The 20,025-nt window shown below is 35.2% G+C and overlaps 1 protein-coding gene across 9 annotated transcripts in view; it reads left to right on the top strand.

The window, feature by feature from the left end:
- Positions 1-19,905, top strand: part of LOC131433096 (RIMS-binding protein 2) — a 258,477-nt gene extending 238,572 nt beyond the window's left edge. For 8 of the 9 annotated variants that reach the window (XM_058599885.1, XM_058599884.1, XM_058599886.1 and 5 more), the window contains one exon: positions 6,491-19,905. In XM_058599885.1, coding sequence (XP_058455868.1) covers positions 6,491-7,096 — 606 coding nt within the window. In that variant the 3' untranslated portion in view covers positions 7,097-19,905. The remainder of the gene's footprint in view (positions 1-6,490) is intronic. The other variant, XM_058599891.1, reaches the window with a different exon arrangement.
- Positions 19,906-20,025: the final 120 nt, after the last annotated feature.

The raw sequence follows: 20,025 nt of genomic DNA, 5'->3' as shown, positions 1-20,025 counted from the left end.
ATTACTTTAAAAAAAGTAACTTAAGTAAGTTGAGATTGAGAAAATTGCTTCACATTTTCTGACCAACACAATTTCTTCGCATACTCGATGTACAGAAGCCACTGACATTCTCGATATCTGCGAGACAATTGCTTTAAATCGTGCAGTGGTTCCGCCGGGAGTTTATACTTCCTAATTTCTCATAAACTTTCAACCGGATTGGCATCTGGGCCTTTCGAGAAGGCCCACTCATTTTCGAGAAGTTATTTTCACCTTTCCAGATCATCGCCGGACGACTCCAGCACCCAATTGTCATGATAGGTCTTCTAAATCTTCCAGACAGCTCGATAGATAAGCACGATGGGATAAGGACCCCTAAATACGCGGTATGGTGGATGAAACGTGTACCGATTGGTTCCGTGAAAATAATAATCACCGTACATATTTCTGGATGCAATCAAAATAAAGTACATGGTGTCTTTAAAGATTATTCCGTTCTTCAACATATAAGGTAAAAATATGTACTTTATTCAGATTACATCTAAAAATATGAGCGCCGGGCCAAATAATATTAGGGTGGTGAAAATACCTCCGTTACCCCATTTGTAACAGTTCCGATACCTGGGTTTAAATTTTTGTATGCCAATCTTTATTCAAAACAAGTTGTATTATCTAAACGCGAATAATACTTCTGTTTGTTTTACTTATCGACATATTTTACAATACGATTCGGATTTGTGTATAAAATCCGGGAAATCAGCTGTCCAGTGATAAATTTGCAAAACTTTTCGCAAAAACAATACATTTTTGATAAAAACATTTTCGTTTTACGCACTTGGTCCGCTAATGGCAGTATACGAAACAGAAATTCTTCACTTTTCTTTAATTTACTCTATTGAATAGAATGTTTATTAATCTACCAACATACATTTCCTCCTGCTTCTATAATTCTCCTAATGTTTTACTTTCCAAACGCAAAATTAGATCTATTTTTATGTGTGCAACAAGAATCCTATGCAATCTACTGACTTGTTGCGCGATATTTAGCTCACTCAAAAAAGAAAACTTGAGAACTACTCACCGTACACTGGGATCAAATTCCGTTTTTCGGTAACGTTCTTCCTAGCATAACAATTTGAGTGAGCTACAGATGACGAAACAACGAATTAAGATGACATACGATTTTGTGGTATGACTTAAATCAAGAAAAACGCTTGTCCCGGTTTATCGTAAAAACCCCTGCTTAGCCTCAACTAATAAAAAACAATATGGCGAAAGCTATACGAACCGTTTCTTCAACTATAAGTCACACTAGGAAAATACAAACGAACAATAAATACTAGTTATCATTATTTTATGCCTAGTTTTCTCTTGAAGTTAGTTGGATTATATTTTGCTTCGTTTATGTTATTTTAGCTTCCTTCTTCAACTAACTCTTGTTACATAATTAGTTTTGTTAATATACTACCAATCTCTCTCTATCTTCAACCTGTTCTCCAGTTTGTTTGTTAGTTCAATTTTCGAACTTTTTTCCGATTTTGTTCGGTTTATAATGTTCAATTTTTTTTATAGATTTTCGGTCTTGTTCGAACTGGTTTTCTATTACCAGTATTCTTAATATATTTTCCCACTTCATATTCCGTTACTGCACTTGATCACATATTGCCTAGTATGTAGCATTATGAGTTTGGAGATGTGCGATTCGCGTTCAAGTTTACAGGAATCAATGCACAAGGTAATGAATTGGTGGCATATCCTTTGAATAAGATTCAAGCTATATTTTAGTAATTGATTGTTATATATTTCATCCGGTTTACAAGATGGTTTATCTTGTTTTTATGTCATGGGAAGAAACATATAGTACAGTTACAGTTCAATGTCCACATTTGGAAAGTTCATAAAAGCAAATGATAAATTCGCTTTGTTTACTTTCTTTTTCGATTATTTCTGTGTTATTATAAACTTTTCTTTAACGTCTGTTTGAAAAAAAGGAAGTTCTGGATGACATGAAAATAATGAGTTATTATGAGAATAGAAAGTGAAGGTTCTGACGATCTAAAATTTAGTGAATACAAATTGTCGGGCCTTTCGATTGACTTCTTTCATCCAGATTTTCACAACCACCTTGGTCACTTTCTTTGCAACAGGATCCTTTAATATTTTGAACTGGACGAAGCTCTGGTGTGTTGGAAGGGTTTATGTCTTTGGGCACTACTTGGACTTTGTTTGTGGCATACTATTCCACTTTCGTTTTCCTGAATAGCGAAATGCCAAATCCAAACAAAACAGAACCTAACAATTCTGTCGCTCGAGGAAAGTATTTTTCCAGGGCACTTCAACACTTGATTTTCCTTGTTGGCGATCTCAATTCGAGTCGCTCTTGAAATCATTTGTTCTGGCCAGCAGAACGAGATATTTCTTTGCGAATTTCAACTGAAAAAAGAAATGCTACAAAAAGAGATAACTTTTCTATGTTTACATAGATACAGAAAAAAATTTGTTTGAAATGTTTGTGATTGAATTTTTTTAAGCTAGAGGTACAGAAAACAGACATCCAAGCAAGTGCGAACATTTCTTTTAAATCCCAGTTGTGTACGATTTTGCAAGCATTAATTATCACTGTATGCAAGCTCGAATACAAGAGCCCATAAGCAAATGCTGGGCTGCTCGAAGCGCCTCTATAGGCGAGTTGCTACTCAGTGATCACTTTGCCAAAAACCTTTAAATTTATTAACCTCATTAAATCTCTACGCTTATACAGGGTCCGCCATCTAACATTAATTTTTTTGAACTAGCGGTTATTTCGACATTGGTGACCTTAATGTCACTTCTAATTTGACAGAAACTTAGTTTTATCCTTCCGCTGAACGAAAATGGTTGTGTACGATACCATCCGATGCGTTATCGCTTCGCCAACTGGACTTGCGATCAGCTTGAAGAAGACGCCGATTTTTGCCAAAAATTCATCTTCTCGTATGCGGCACATTTTCATCTCGATGGATATGTTAATAAGCAAAACTGTCGCATATGGGGGACGAAAAACCCGCACGTTATCATGGAGAAACCGATGCATCCTCAGAGAGTGACTGTTTGATGCGGATTTTAGTCAGGCGGCATCATAGGGCCATTTTTCTCCGAAAATGAGGCAGGAGCCGCCGCCACGGTCAATGGCGAGCGCTTCCGCGCCATGATTAGCAATTGGTTCTTCCCGTTACTTGAAGAGGAAGACTTGGACACAATTTGGTTCCAACAAGACGGCGCTCCGTGCCACACAGCCAACGCTACGATCGATCTTCTGCGCACAGTCTTCGAAGATCGAATTATCAGTCGAAATTCGGATGTCGTTTGGCCGCCTCAGAGCTGTGATTTGGCACCGTTAGACTATTATCTTTGGGGGCTGTTAAAGATAAGTTATGTGGACAAGCCAGAGACAATACAAGCCTGGAAGGACAACATTCGTGAGGCCATAGCTGAAATAGCTTTCTTTTTACGTGATTTCGTTTGTAGCTTTTTCACTAATGGGCGGTCCTAAGGGCTATAAAAATAGCCGCATACAGTATTTTAATGCCGATTATTTCATTTCGGATTTGCATAATTTATTGAAAGAAACTTTCAATATGCTATAGAGATTCGTTTCTAGTATTCAGAAGGACCAAATTGAGGAACTCATTACGATATTCAACACTTTTCGGAACATTTTTCCCGAACGATTTGTTGTACAGCAGTAGATATTTTTTCCTCTTCCTCAGAACGCGTTCTGATTGGCTGGTGTTGACATGGGTCAAATGAGACAGGTTTTTTAATAGTGTACTATTGAAATACTTCAATGCTTTTGCTATACACGTTTAAGTTGAAAAATTTCGATTCTATTGGTAGTTAGATTATATAAATCCTTTCACAAATTACTGAGCTATGAGCTTTAAAAATACGAGAAAGTCAAACGCGCCTTATGAATTATCCTCTTTGATACTCGTTTATACCAACAATTTCAGAAAAATTTTATTTTGAATAATTTGAGATTATGTCACAAAACTGAAAATTTTATCATAAAATTGTGATCATATTTCCGATGGCATGTAGTAGAAATCATGTTGATTCGTTAGATACAACAAGAGATATTCACGATCAAAAACTTATCACTCTCTTGAGGGTAAATTTTGAAAAGGCACCCCATAGTAAAGTAAGTCATATTCACGACAAAACTGGACCGACCGTATGGCGTATTGCAAGGCCAGCCGAGGCAGCCATTTGAATGAAATTATATTCCACAACTAACCGGAAGGATTGTACTTTAATATGAAAAAATAAATTTTGAAATCGGATGAACCGTTTGTGTTTTATTACATGTTTAAAAAAAGTTACATGGCGGACCCTGTATTTTACAAAATAAAAAAAGATTCGTGTGGATTGGTTCAGTACTGAAACAAACAGCCAAAAGTTATATTCACTTTCTTGCTGCTTAACGCGGAACTTTTGAGAACCATAAAGTATAGAAAAAGTTCTGCGGGTCAGCTTCCTCGCTGCTTAAGAAAACTCGTGGTATTTTTTGACAGCTAGAAGCACAGGATAAGTTTCCTGTGAGTACACGTGTAACTTTTGTCAACATGAAAGTGCAGAACAAGTTCCACTTGAACTTTGCCCCTGTAAAGAAGCTGAACAATGTATTCTAGAAGTTGCTTAGAAGTTCGTTCGGTTACGTCGCACGAACTTTCATGTGTGAATAATTGCCAGATAAATGGATTGAAGCAATTCAAGTAATAATTCGAGTTTTTGTAGAATGCGTAGAGTGCCGAAGATTTTTGTTTTGAACATCTTTGCCATTTTGCATCCTTTAGTTTTTTAGCTTGATTCACCGTTGTAGACGATGCTCCAAGCATGCATGCGCCTTCTTGAACGGAGAGGCTGAAGTAGTGTCAGACCACTTTTTTCGACATTTTCGTGTCCCTCGATTTACCCCGATTCAATCTTCTTGACTGTCGTTCGTCAACTACTTTTATTACTTTGCTGGCCCCAACTTGATGTGCGAATTGGTCGGATTTTTGCTACAAACGAGATATAGTAATTAGTAGTTAGCGAGTAAAGTTTTAACACATCACTTCTCTTGCTTCGAAAACATTTTCACAGCTCAAGGCCAAAATCAAACAATAGATATAATGCTACAGAAGCGCACATCTTCACAATGAACTTTTTAAACGCTAGCTGAAAAAACAGTTAAGTTCAAGTTGACTAATTTTTTATCGCAGCACTCTTTAAATATAGGGAATCTGTCAGTAATTCGTTAAAATAAACTGAAATAAAAATATCCGTTAGTAGCACTTTAAGTAAAAGCTAATATCTACCTGCAGAATTTCATTAAACTGAATTAAAATTCCTTTCCCTTTTTTCATAACAATTTAACTCGAATTAATTGGATTAAATATTTGTTTTCCAGAATTGAGTGACCACAAAGTGTTAGAAATTTTAAAAGCTCCAAATTTTCTTTTCACGCTCTCCACCACTACATTAAGCATCATGTAATGTATTCCTTCATTTGGAATTTAAGGATTCGAATCATCATTTCCTATTACTGCGGCGTATTTACTGTTTTAGAACGCAAACACATATCGAAAAAAATCTTGTGATTGCACATTTTATATAATGTTCATAAACCGAGCGTTGTAGGTTACGCAAATTTACATACAAGCATATGTAAAATTGATTGATTTCAAAGTTACATGGCTTGAAATTGAAAAAACAAAACTTGGTGATTACCACGGCGTGAACCAATAATCAATAGTTAAAATAGTACGTACCTAAATCGACAAAGCCATCATTTGACAGATAATTGGTACTTACAAATCCATACCGTTCATTCTAATCCGACCTAAAGTCATTACGAATGAAATTTGACAAATCAAAAATGTAAAACTCATTATTTTTTTCTGTGAAGTATAAAAAAATCAGTTTAATTTTCTAATAATTTCATCGCACGAAAAAAAATGTCAACCACATGCAGAATGCTGTCATCATTATCAGAAATTGAATACTTTATGAAATGTGTCTCTTTGAGCACTTTATGATCAAGCTAATGCTAGTTTTACATGGTTTAAAGACTTTGTGTGAACAGTATTGTATAGAATATTAGTTGATTGAAAATAGATCTTTCAAGGATATGCCACAGAATATAGAAAGATAGAACACCTCATAGTTGATAGAATCCAGCGCAGACCTAGCCAAGTAGAAATTCCCATTCTCTTAGCACCAGTTTTTCAATTGATTATCCCGTTCGGTGTGGGTTGATCGATATCTCTCCCGAAAGCAGATTCCCTCTCGCACGTCTCTAAACTCACCCGTACCGGACAAGTAGTTTGATTTCCTTGAGTTGTGTTTTGTTACGACTTTACTACAGTTGCGTTTTCGACTATCGAGTTTCGTTTTTCCGTTCTTGTTGTTGTAAGCAATTAGTTTGTTAGTACATGTGGGCTTGGTGGGTAGTATCAAAACGAACTAACGCAGCCACTGCGTTTTCTAGGGGATGCAGGGGATGGGAGGGATGATCGGTCAAGGAATAGGGATCGGTGGTAATGTTGGCGGAATGAATAGTATGCAACAACAGACCCCACTGCAGCAACAACAGCAACAAATGCGCCAACAGCAGCAACCGCCCATGATGCAGCATCAACAGATGCAACAAATGCAACATCCCCAACAGCAACAACAACAACAACAACAGCAACCTGTGACAACAGCCTCATCCGGTGGTGTCTTCTCACAAGCTACCAACCTTCTGTCTGGAGCTGCCGGTGCTGCAACTGGTGGTCTGTTCGGCAAGAAGCCGGCCGCACAGACTCAGCAGCAGCAACCCGGTGGTCAGATGAACCAGCAACCCCAGCAACAACAGTCATCCGGTCCATTTAGTAGTTTAGGTATGAATATGGGCTTGGGTGGAGGCCAACAGCAACAACAACAACAACAGCAACAACCTGGTCAACCCGGTCAACCGGGACAGCCCGGCCAACAACAGCCGGGTGGTCCCAACATCATGGGCAAAATCCAGGAAATAACAGCACCCGGAGGAGATATGCTATCCAAGGGTAAAGAACTATTATTTATGAAATTTGGACTGGGTGGTAAATAACCCCAGGCATTTGGTTCAGAACGTTACGACTATTGTTACTGGAACGGTAACGAAGCTAGACTATACTGTAAATTACTATTGTTATGAATTACTCTCAGCATTCCGAATCCTACGGCGAACTCGATACGGGGCGAATCAGCAACTAAATCGCACCCAACAGTGAAAGGAACAAATAACATAGGCTAGTAAGTAAAGGGCAAAACCAAAACAAAAATCGTTATCGGTATAGCTTTGATTTACACAAAACAAAATGAGAGCAAATAATAAAGGTAAAATGTAAATATGACGAAATCTAGATTTTTTTAGGTTTATTAGTTTAAAATGAAACAATTAGAGACTAGACGAAAACAAAGACATGATCACGCACACGTATTTTCTGCGAAATTAAAAAAAAATTGTTTTCCCATCTACAAATTTTTCTCGACTTTGCATTTGTTCGTGCCACTTCTAGTTAGCGGGAAATCCTCCACCCATGAAAGTATAGTTGTAACTTAATAAAACGTGTTTCAACGGTGTTACGTCTGTTTTTTAGTTTTTAAATGAGCATCTGACATTTAGTTTTTGGTAACGGTTCAAGAAATTACACTGGAGGAAAAGTTAAAATTATACAATGTTGTAGTTATTATTGGACATCAAAGACAAGTTCTAACATTAAGATGAGTGATCAAAAAACAAAGTGAATGAAAAGGTGATATTTACATTTAAAGCAAATCATTACCCATATCATTCCATATGAATAATATTATAAATATATCATATATATTTAAAGAGATGGACAAAAACATTCATGCTTCAAAGTGCTGTTCAAGAATTAGAGCTCACCAACATCACACCGTTTCAACTATCCAGTCATTACTCATCGATACATGCTAGCAAATATGAACACAACAACAAAATGTTATTGGATCGAAACCGCGCGTCTTTAGCACAACATAATATATTAATTAATAACAAATATCTTTCAATAATAACAAAACAAACACAACTTGAAGTAAATCTTATTACCGTTATCTTATTATTGACTTCTAACTTAAATTGTGAATCAAAGAGTAAACAAATATCAACTTATAACATTGTTATTATTTGTTATTATCTTGGTTCGTTTATACAAAAAGTCGCTAAGATGTTGTATTGAAATACCTATTACAAATCTAAAAGACAGAAAATATGTAGCTAAAGCAAAATTTAGTGTAATATACCGAAGGAGAGGAAAAAAATCATACTTCAAAACTCTAGCTATTGATTTAGAGTTACACTCGAGCATTGGGTTAGGAGAAGATTTCGAATCGAATAATCGAACCAAAAATCAAATCCTAGATTGGCTTGTAAATATCAGTACAAGGTCGAAGGAAACCAAGCAGATCCAGGCCGGAACAAGCGTACGCTGGCAGTTGTTAACGGAAAGATACATTGACGAGAAAACAACAAATTATTCCAGGTGAAATGTTAAGGAAAAAGACGACCACAAATGTTTACCCACCATTATTAAATTGAGAATATTTATAGTTATTAACCAATCTTTAAAAATAAACAAACCAAAAAAAAGCAAAGAAAAATAACAAAAATAACCAATTTTGTGGCATGTCTTGATGACACATAGAGAGGAGGATGGATTCATGACGATCAAAAAAATTGAAAAAAAGAAAAAAATCAACTGGAATACAATCTTGAACACATGACATGATACATTATTCGTGAGCAGGCTGCGAATCAATCAACGAACGGCGTCTGATCTGCGCTTACTGATTCTTCGCAGGGTTGTACACAGCCGTGCGGATGTTTGCAATCTTCGTCGTCCGGAAAATGTTCCAAAGTAGAATAATTGTGAAAACTTATTTAGTTCCCAACTTGTGATTTTAAACATTTGACAATCTCTGGCATGTATTACAAATGCAGGCATGAATCACGTAAACACAACTTTTTAAAGCCTGTCTGATTAATATTATTTGACAAAATAACCGCGACAAACAACGCCATCGTTTATTTGTATCGTAAGCTGAATCCCACAGAAACACACAGAAAAATCTCATCAGAAGACACATTTTTTTCCGAACGAAAAGATTGCATTCATCTGGGGCGATTACACAATTCAACACAATCTAAAGACACATCCCAGAACACGTACAGAAACACGTGCACCGTTTGCTAAGATGAGGTGAGGTAATGTCAAATATTAAAACTAGAAAAGCAATCTAATAGTTGCGCGCGTTAACTGGCAATCGTAAGTATTCTGATTCAATCTTCTTTTTTATAACTTTTCTTCTAACCAGCTATATTCTTTTTATGAGAATCGTTTGACAGATCGTTGTTTTTTAATAACTGAAAGACTGCGCCCGCGCCTGAATGCGGCTTCTTAAAATTCACGCGTGTCATGCGAGCTCTATCGAATAACTTAGGTTCTTTGCCGTGACGTCACAAACGAGACCACAAATGTAGTTTCTTGTTCTGAAATGAATTGAAGTGGACGTCAAAGCAGTTTTAGTCACTAGTATGGACTATTGGTGATCTGTCAAAACGATTGTGTTGATTGCCACGGTAAAGAACTTAAACTGCTTTTAAATATTTACCAAACCTCTTTTTGGTTCTTACTATATCAACCTTTCATTTTGCTTCAGTTCATTCGGCTCGTTGAAAATCTCATTCTCAAAAATCGGATTATCTCCCGTGTTTTTTTAGGGCCCAACGACTGTAATTTGGCGTAGTCTCCAGTCAAAATTAAACAGCACATCTCTACACGAACTTTTCAGAATCCGACGGAGTTTATCTGTCAAAGCGACCGACACCGATCCGAAAATATCTCCATACATATATTATAGATTTACCTCACGTAGAATTAAACTTCAAACCAGATGGCTATTCTGAATTGAAATTCAGGTGAATTTCAGTCGTAGAAATCGTTCAGCTTAAACCATTAACAACTTGATTAGACTGGTTTGCCTATGATCCGTTATTAGTAACTTATTTTACTAGAACGTTCCGTGCAAGCATAGGTCCGGGAATAAATGGCATCGGACAAATAAGTGACAAAATGATGATATCAAATCCATACTCAATACTGGAATAATTAACCATGTTTCGAGAAGTGATGACCGTAAAAATATTTTTGAGCTTTCTACTGTTTTATATTGGTAAAGTAAACTGTTATATATCAGCAGAATTATTTTGCAGCTCGTTTGCAACACATTTGAAACACAGTATTTTTTTTCGTATTATTGAAACCTACCTTTTCCTATTAAGTTTTAGATGAACATGACATAACCACACAAAATGTTCATATGTTGAATTGAAGAAAATCTTGAAGTCATTAAAGCTTCAGTTTGGTCAAGTTTCGCAAGATAACGTGATGAATAATGATTTTCTTGCGCTGAAGTATAAAGGAATGACAGGTAATAGAACGTAATGTAGCTGTCAAACGATGGGCATTCAGTTCATGCGGTGAGGTGAAGTCAAGAGTGTACAGAAGCGTGTGCCAAAAAGTTCAAGAGTTGGGAAAGCAGAATCAAACTTAGATATTTTCTATGATAACCATTTCAGATCATTTGTTTACCGCGAATCAAATCATTTGATAGGTTGATGAGTAAACTTCGTTTCGATTAAAAGTAGAAATAATGAAGAACTGTGTGTTTCTCATTCAGTGCATGGGTATGCGAGTATGTGTGTGTGTTTGTGTTTTTGTTGTTAAAAAGTGGAATGCATTGTTTGCATATCAGCAAATTTTTAATGGGAACAACTGATTTTTTTTGCCTACCGGGTATTAAAGATTTCCATGGTTTGTGCAAATAAACTAAGATTCTCGGAGTTTTGACTGACATTGGAAAAAAATGTTGGCTATAAATGACGTCGACCTTATTTTAGTTCGCGAACCTTAAATAATCTGGAATAATTTGAGTGCGAAAATTGCTTAAAACCGGGACGAAGATATTTTATAATTTGAACTGGCATCTCTGCATGGATTGTAATAAGTCATAAAATAGTTCGATTTTTAACAGCTATTTTCAGGACTAAATTATCTAAGAATATAATTAACAGTTAAATTCTTACTTGTCAATCAGTACTACACGCAGAAAATTCTCGGTTGTTTCAAACAGAAAACTAAAAAAATAATTGTTTCAAACCGAGACATCGCAGATTAAAACAAAGTATGCTTGTTTTCAACTAGAATATGGTTGTTTCAAGCTAATGTTGGTTGCTGCAAGAAAACATATGTTGAATCAAACCATAATTGTTATTGTCACTGTATCAACAATATAATTCGTTATAATCACCCGGAATTTATTTATCTTACCATTGCTTTATCTTTATCTTTATCTAAGATCTCAAAAAAGGTCGGTGAGTTTCAAGTGCTCTGTAAGATATAATGCCAGGGATCGGTTTAGTGATTAAAAATGGCCACTTTGAAATGTTGGTGAGTTCTAGAAAGTCGGCAGACGAAAAGAAGTATATCAGCAGCTGCTTCGAAAAATCTGCAAATTTACAGGCAAATCTTTCATTCATGGACCGCATTATCATGCTCGACACGAACGGTTTTTCTTTTTGTAGAAGCGCTTGTATTATAAAATCGATTCCCAACATGCCCTCAGATAATATAATTTTAAGATTATCTTTGAAATATCTACAAAACATGTTAAATCTTGTAAAACTAATTAAAACCATATTAGCGACTCTCACAGAACAGCCTGCTAGACGACCGGTCACATCTGTCAGAAATCTTTTTCGGCATTTAATAAAAAAAATGCGTCTAAAGTCCGGCAACACTGAAGCAACCGACAAAGAGTATTGCTCAGCGGTTCAACCAGTGTTATTCCAGCCAGAAACTAGCAGAATCTTCTTTAAACAATTCGATTGTATCGATCCTTCATCTGTTTCAATTTTCGTCTGTTTACAATTAAAAAGGTTACTAATGTCGTTTTCGCTTGATGCTAAACCTAACCCAGTTTTCACCCTAACTGCTGTCAAACCGTTTGTTTGAGGCTACACACTTAAAAAAAAACCCTGTGATTTTACATCTTATTAGATGCACATATTTGGAGCGTTGCAGTTCACGCAAATTTACGTGAAAGAACATTTAATGTTGTGTCTAAAATTCCATGGCATGAAATTCATTGAAATGAAAAAATAATACTGATAGCAATCGCCGCGACTTGAAACGAGAATCATTGGATCGCAAGTACGTTTGTTAATCGACTGAGCCACAGAAGCATGCATCTGCTTGGCTAGAAAAAGGTACATTTAAATTCATACAGTGGCACCTGCTAGCAAAACGCAAGTTACAGTCGGAACCAGTAAAATTCAAGCTCATCTAACATTAAGTCATTACAAATAAAATTTTCCGTCACTTGACAAATTAGGTCTTTATAAATTACATCGTATGAGGAATTAAGTCACCTGTAAAATTCAAAATTTTTTGGAGTGTAGTTTCGAACCTAGTTTTAACGTTGTTGAACTGAAAATCGAGTCAGTTTCGAACCTGGTTGTTATATCAGGTTTGAAACTGACCCCCGTTGCTAAGTGCGAAATCAACACAGTTTCGTGAAAAGTGTTTGTTTGATGAGACTACCCTGGGTCAGTTTTAGTTTTCTCAAGCGAAAATGACATAAAACATCAACTTTTTTATTGCCTAATGGGAAATTTACAACCTTAAAAAACAGGCATTGTTGAAAAGCAGTTTCCTTTGCCTTTGTTGAGCGGAAATTTATGAAAGAATTATCCGGTTAAGGTTTATTTGGTATATTTTTCCTGATAAACTGATGAGCCGTACACGTTTAGAAAAAAATGTGTAAATGTGTCCTTCACTTAAATTTACAATTCAATGCATGTAAAGATAGGTCATATCATTAACTTCACAGTTAATTCGATACAGACACAAAAATTACCGAACAAAAAACGGAATGTTTGAATTTACGTCACTTGAAATTTCATTTTTTATGACAATGTAGCGGATTAAACTGGTTTTGCATCTTTCAACAATGGTTGTTTTGTTTAAAAAAATCTGCAATAGCAGTATATTTAGCAGTTTTCACATTGTGTAAAGCAGAAAAAACGAAGGAATGTTTAAGGTATCACCGACAAGCGAATAATACAACACTACCTACACGCTTAGAAAAAGTTACTCAAAGTTTGAGTACTAGTTACTCATTTTCAAATGATACATGGAAACGTCAAAAATTGAGTAGTTATCATCAATGATATTGAGTAACTCCTACTCTAAATTTGAGTTTAACGCAAAATCTCTTTTTATAGTTACTATTCGCATTCGCGATAAGTCTAAAAGTTGTAATTTGTAGCAACAGGTTGTATTTTTTGTTAGTGAGACGCGTATTTCGAGGGTGAGTCGATCAACACAAACGGTGTTGTGTCTGCAAAAACCGGAATGATCAGCTTCGTGTTGTGCTTTAGAAAGGAAACGAATATGCTCAAATGTCATTTATGAGGAATAAGTGTATGATTGGTGCCTGAGCATAACACACTACTCCAAGCGACCACCACTTGATATAGTATTGAGTTCAATTATTTAACATTTTAATACAATACACTCAGAAAAGGAGCAATTTTTTTGCAAATTTGGTATATGTGAAATCAAATTTCACACAAAATTTGAGTGATAGTTACTCTATTTTTGTACATGTACGAATATAGTATTACTCAGTAAATGAGTAGATTTTACCCAAATATCGTTTCCAGTGGAAGAACTCAAATTTGAGTAACTTCGGAGTTACTCTAAATTAGAGTTGTTCCACTTTTTCTGTAGATGAGTGAGATCTTACTCATTTTTGAGTAACTATTTTTAAGCGTGTATGCTATTTTGACAGCTGCTGGCGTACACGCTTAGAAAAAGTTACTCAGAGTTTGAGTACTAGTTACTCATTTGAAAATACATGGAAACGTCAAAAATTGATTAGTTACCATCAATAATAATGAGTAACTCTTACTCTAAATTTGAGTTTAACGCAAAAACTCGTTTTTATGTTACTGTTCGCAAGATCAGTCTGAAAGTTGTAATAACCATTTGTAGCAACAGGTTCTATTTTTTGTTAGTGAGATCGCGTATTTCAAGAGTGAGTCGCTTAACACAAACGGTGTTGTGTCTGCAAAAACCACAATTTTTAGACAGTCCTCTTGGTTTTGCCATCGACGCAGTTATTGTGTCCAGAAGGGATCCGTACTGTGCTTCAGAATGGAAACAAATATGCTCAAGTGTGGTATTTATGAGGAACAAGTGTCTGATTGGTGTCTGAGCAGTACTGACATGCGTGTTAAGCTACGATTGACACTACTCCAAGCGATCGCCACTTGATATGATATCTCGAAGTTAGAAATCAATTGTAAACGGAATAATAAATGAACACAGTATGATTATTTTATGTATTGCGTGTCAATTACTTAATATTTTAATACAATACAATTAAAAAAGGAGCAATTTTACTCATTTTTGGTATATGTGCAATAAAATTTTATTCACAATTTAACTAATTACTCTATTTTTGGCACATGGGCAAATAAAGCATTACTCAGTAAATGAGTAGATTTTACCCAAAAATCGTTTCCAGTAGAAGAACTCAAATTTGAGTAACTAAGGAGTTACTCTAAATTAGAGTGGTTCCACTTTTTCTATAGATGAGTGGAATCTTACTCATTTTTGAGTAACTATTTTTAAGCGTGTAGTAAGATTTCTGTCGGTTACCGGAATTTCTATCAAACGTGAAACAGTTAGTTAAATAATATACACCTTCTGGTTCGGTATTGGAAGGCTTCCACCGTTGTCCTGCTAGATACATCTACCTTAACTCGGCAAAAGTCTGGTGACAATCGATCTGACAGAGAAAGCGATAATCAACGGTTCAGTTCCATTCTTAACCTTGACAGACAAAGCTAGAATAACCGTTTCAAATCGGATCGGCATTCGATTCTTTTTTGACCTTAAAAATTATTTTGCCGGGACGATTTTACTACTTTTGCCCTACAAAGTAAAATGAATAAGGTTGTAAAATCAACTTAAAATACAAACATCTTGATCCCTAGATTCAACTACTGCAAACATCTCAAAATACTAACATCTCCATCGCTCGGATCGATTTTCAAATGTTGCTAAACATCAATTTTTCCAAATTGAAAGTTATTAATACAGAAATAAAATCTATAACATGGAAACATTTATGTGGTTTGAAGTATCTTATGCCAAATTATTCACGATCCACCGAATGAAGCAAAACCGAAGAAATAGAGAAAAGATTTATTAACAAGATATGATGTCTAGAAATTGACACAAATCGACCAAATCATTTTGAAATAAATCGGGTTTCTACCGACTGCAGCCATTTCAACCAAGTGGGTACTGTATACTAAGGCCGTGGATCATCTCGCGAATTATTTTAACTTTTAGTTAAAATTTGACAGTCGAGCAGTTATTTCCTATCGAGTAGTTAAAAATAACTAAAACTGCGGCCCATTTCAAAGTTTGATGGATGGAAAGTTGTTTGGGTTTATTTTGCACTGAAAATAAAATGATATCAAGTGGTTTATCAATTGCAATACAGCGATCGCAAGAAGAACTTTTAGATGAACTTACTTCGCTTGAAAATGTATAGGGCATTTTCTTTGACTGAAAGTATAAAAAGAAATTACATACAAGAGATTTTTACTGATGGTCTGGAACTAGAATTTTTCTTCAAAACTTCTTTCAGTGTCGGAAAGTAACCATCGATCTTGTTAAAAAATTACCATGCTTTCGAGCAGGGTTATTTTTGACAACATTCAAATAACCGTTCGAGTGTCAAATTAGTTTAACTAAAAGTTAAACTAATTCGCGAGATACTCCACAGCCTAAGGCGGTGAACCATTTCACGGATATTTTCAACCCTTGGTTAAAATCTGACAGTTCTATAGCGGCCCTTACACGAGTCGTTAAAAATGTCATTACTAAAAAATAATATCATTTTAATGAACGTGTAATGGTGCACTAATGACGAAATTTCTAACAAATTTAAAATACATCATTACTTAGTCATCATTTAAAATGACATTTTTAATGCTCGTGTAAGGGCCGCTTATAGTTTTTTTTTTCATTGCCAAAAGTATCCCCGCTCTAGAGCACGATTTTTTTAAATGCAATTTAGTGCCTAGCAAAGCTATGCATCTTCGATATGAGGTATGGTATGGCGTGGAAATGCCTCGAAAAATTGATAAATTTCCGTCACAGTGTTCCCAGATGAATTTGAAGCTTAAATAGTTTACTGTAAATTTGATATGGAATTATGTTGTGATGGATTGATAATGCCGAAAAATAACAGAGCAATTTATTTTTTTACAGCCTGCCAATTTTTTTTAATACTTTTTTTGAAATATACTGATTTTGTCGAAAGTATAACGCATAAAGTTGAGAAGTAAAATAAACAGGCTAATTTGCAGTTCGAGTAAAATGGAACGAAACTGCATAATACATCCATTATCCAGACAGCAAAAACACTAGGTTCGACGAACGGGTCGAACATTCTCTAAGTAATTACAATAATAGGTAGAACTGCAGTTTGGGAACCAATAAAGCGAAATTAAACGGTATTATTACTATTATTATATTTACTTTGAAAGTCACGCTGGTTAAGAAAACAATGCGGCAGAAACAACAGATAATGGTTTTTCTTTGCCAAACCAAGCAAACAAAACAAAGGTATAGTCATAATGTTAGTGTAATTGTACAACCTGTTAATGTTTAAAATTTACTAGAACAAGAACGAGATTAGAACGTGACGGAAGAAATTACATTTTTATTTCTGATTTCTTTCGAATTTGTCGTTACCTTTTCACTCTATAGTCCAACACAAAAAAAGGAAAAAACTATTTACTTCACCTCAACTTTCTACTGACTTTTCAGCTACTTACTTGTAAACTACACAGAATCACACTCGTAACAACATAACATTTCTCTCAAACACGCAATGTCTGTTAACAATACAAAAAAAAACAAGCTAATAATTAGATACCGAAGAATTGGCGAGAAATTGAGAGCTGGCGGGCATACAGAATAAAGGATACGACCGGTACACCAACGTACCGTGAAATTAATAGTATTTATTGTTATATTGAGAAGAAAAAAAAATGAGAAATAAATAAATTTAAATAATAAAAATTCAGTTCGGTGCCTTCTGAATGTTTGACGCGTGGAATTTACCTTTTAGTGCTATTACCTTTGTCTTGTGCTTCTATAAACTAAAAAAAAGAACATTTTTCTTTGGCCCCAAAACAAATAAAACGATTTCCCCATTAGAGCGCTTTCCTCGTCGTGATATTCAAACCACACTCCATATACATGTTAAATATATTTACCATTAAATGTTCCTGAGCCATTTGTTCCATTTGGTTTGTGTTTTACATTTCCTATCGTGTTATATCTATGCGCTTACGGCATAATGACTTTTTACAAGGTAGGTTTAAGTTCAAATCGACTATGTTTTGAGTTATAGCTCAGCTTTTTAGAACTCTTAGTAATAAATCGGCACAAATAGTCGACAAAACGGTTCCGCTTGTCTTATTATTGTTCATTTCTCAAACGTATTGCAAAGGAAGATCTGTAGCTAAATCGTACTTGAATTCAAAACCAATACCGCTGCTTTGAATTACAAAAAAAAATGGTGACAGCGGCAGCTAATAGCGATTAGAGCAGAAAAAAAACGCCGAAGGGTGTATGCAAAAACCACTACAATAAGCTAAAATGAAGCAACGCCAGACAGTGTATAAAATGACAAATAGCGAACTGAAGTGAAGATGCGAAGTACTTTGTACATTTATTGAAATAAACACACCGTAGATATACAACTAAGAAAATATGAGCAAATAAAAGTACGACACTATTCCAGAAAAAAAAGAAACGCGCTTTTCATGTTTTTTTGTAAATAACCATAACGGAAACTTCTTCATTTTATACTAACACTTAATCAGAGATAGCTATTGGAGCTGAAAGCTATGACTATCTTTATATACAGAACCAAGCAAGGACCGTGTTATACAACAAAAAAAAACAGTTCGCATTTTGAAATACGCAGCAATGCCTCGAAACGCTTTTCTCTCCAAATCTTCACCACAGGAAAAAATAAAAAAGACACAAAAGTATACATTTAAGAATAACTATTTCCGCAAATCACTTCAAATTTGGCTGAACTTTAATTCATCGCTTTGTTTCGTCTCTTGTATCGAACGGCGTAAACTCTGTCCAATATAAAAAAAAAACGCCTACAATTCATCTGTATAAATCAAGTCTAAGAAAAAACAAGAACAAATACAATAATTAATTATAATGATCAATCCAAGAAAAGAACAAAACGGCAGCCAAATTCAATCCTTCATCTCTCAATAATTAGTTTAGAAGCGGAATGAAATTAAGACAAACTTAGCTTAACAAACAGACACAATACACAAACTGACTTTATAGAGAAGGTGGCATGATTGTTAATTATTGCATACTTTATTTATTTATACATACATACAGGTGAATACTGAAAATGTCGCGTGAACCAGTGTTTGACAAGGAGGTCAAAAAGAAATTCTAATAAAGTGAGATGAGCGAAAATACAAGAAAAAATGAATCTTAGTCGATCGTTTTTATCCCTGCAGCTTTGCCATTCACGATGAAGCAAACACATATCATAACAACTCGAGCTTGTTCGAATCGCCATCAAACACAAACAGTGATCGGTTCTACTCTGCGACTAATGGTACCTAGTACTTTCCCTACGTTACTATTATTTTCAATTGACATTGGTGTGATTTGACAGTATTATGCTTTAGGGATCCGAAAAGCATGCAAACAAAGCAAACTGGTATTTATATTTGTATAGTAGTTTACATTTGAAATAATGTTTTCTGCCTACTGCATTAGAAAACAACGGAGTATTTTTTTTTTTTCAATCGAGAATATGCCCAGCTTCTTTTTGAAAAATGAAGGATTGACTATCATGTTAAATTGCAAAAGTTGTCTTCGATTTTCCCCTTCGATCGAATTTTTCTTATTTCCAGTAGAGGTGCCTGTAATATCAGAGTGACGACATCTCAAACGTAATGTTGGCAACAACTCAAAACATTTCGTCCGAAATGTTGGCAGTATCGTTAGCATTACATTGTATTTGAAAGATCCTTTGTTCGTTTGCTACAAAGCTGTCGTTCCAAATGAACCAAAGTCGTCACTCTGATATTGCAGACACTTTAATTTCCAGTGAAGTCAAACCAACCGTAATATTTTATTAACGAAATGTACAGCTTCTACACGAGTAAGCCATGTAGATAAATTTTTCAATGAATTCAAAATGATAGTGCAGGATGACCAAAAGTAAATCATCAACTGGATACTTCAGAATTGAAAAAAAATCTATTATTTCAATTTTACAACCTTGCTAAAACTTACCTTTGTTCATACCATTGCCGAATACGAACAGTTTTTCGACTGAAGACAGTAGAACCGTTATTTTTAGTGCATCACAGCCACAACAGCGCAAGGCAAAACAACAACACAAAACCAAACAGATCAGTAATACGCTATATTACCAACCAGTAGAAATGGCAATACAAACAAAAACACAAAGCAAAGTAGATCAAAGAAAAAAAAACAAAACAGATCACACACTGAAGTACATAAATGCCACAATGGAAAAACTAAACCAGCAGGAAAGCAAAACTACAAAAACAACAATAAAACAGGCGGAAACTGACAGCAGCAATGCAACTTTGTAATTATACTGATTAGGTGAACATTACAAGCAGAGAAATACAATAAAATCGTGAATGTAATGAGAACCCAAAACTTATCACAAAACAATGGACAAGCGCGTTTGCATTTCGACACCAAAACATATCACTTCACCAGTTGTCGCAGCACCATCACCATTGCACTTAGACACACATCTTGACGGGCGGTTGGTTCTGTTATCGAAAAATATGACATT

This window comes from Malaya genurostris, chromosome 2, assembly GCF_030247185.1.
Source record: "Malaya genurostris strain Urasoe2022 chromosome 2, Malgen_1.1, whole genome shotgun sequence".
NCBI lineage: Eukaryota > Metazoa > Arthropoda > Insecta > Diptera > Culicidae > Malaya > Malaya genurostris.
This window is presented reverse-complemented; position numbering and strand designations above follow the sequence as displayed.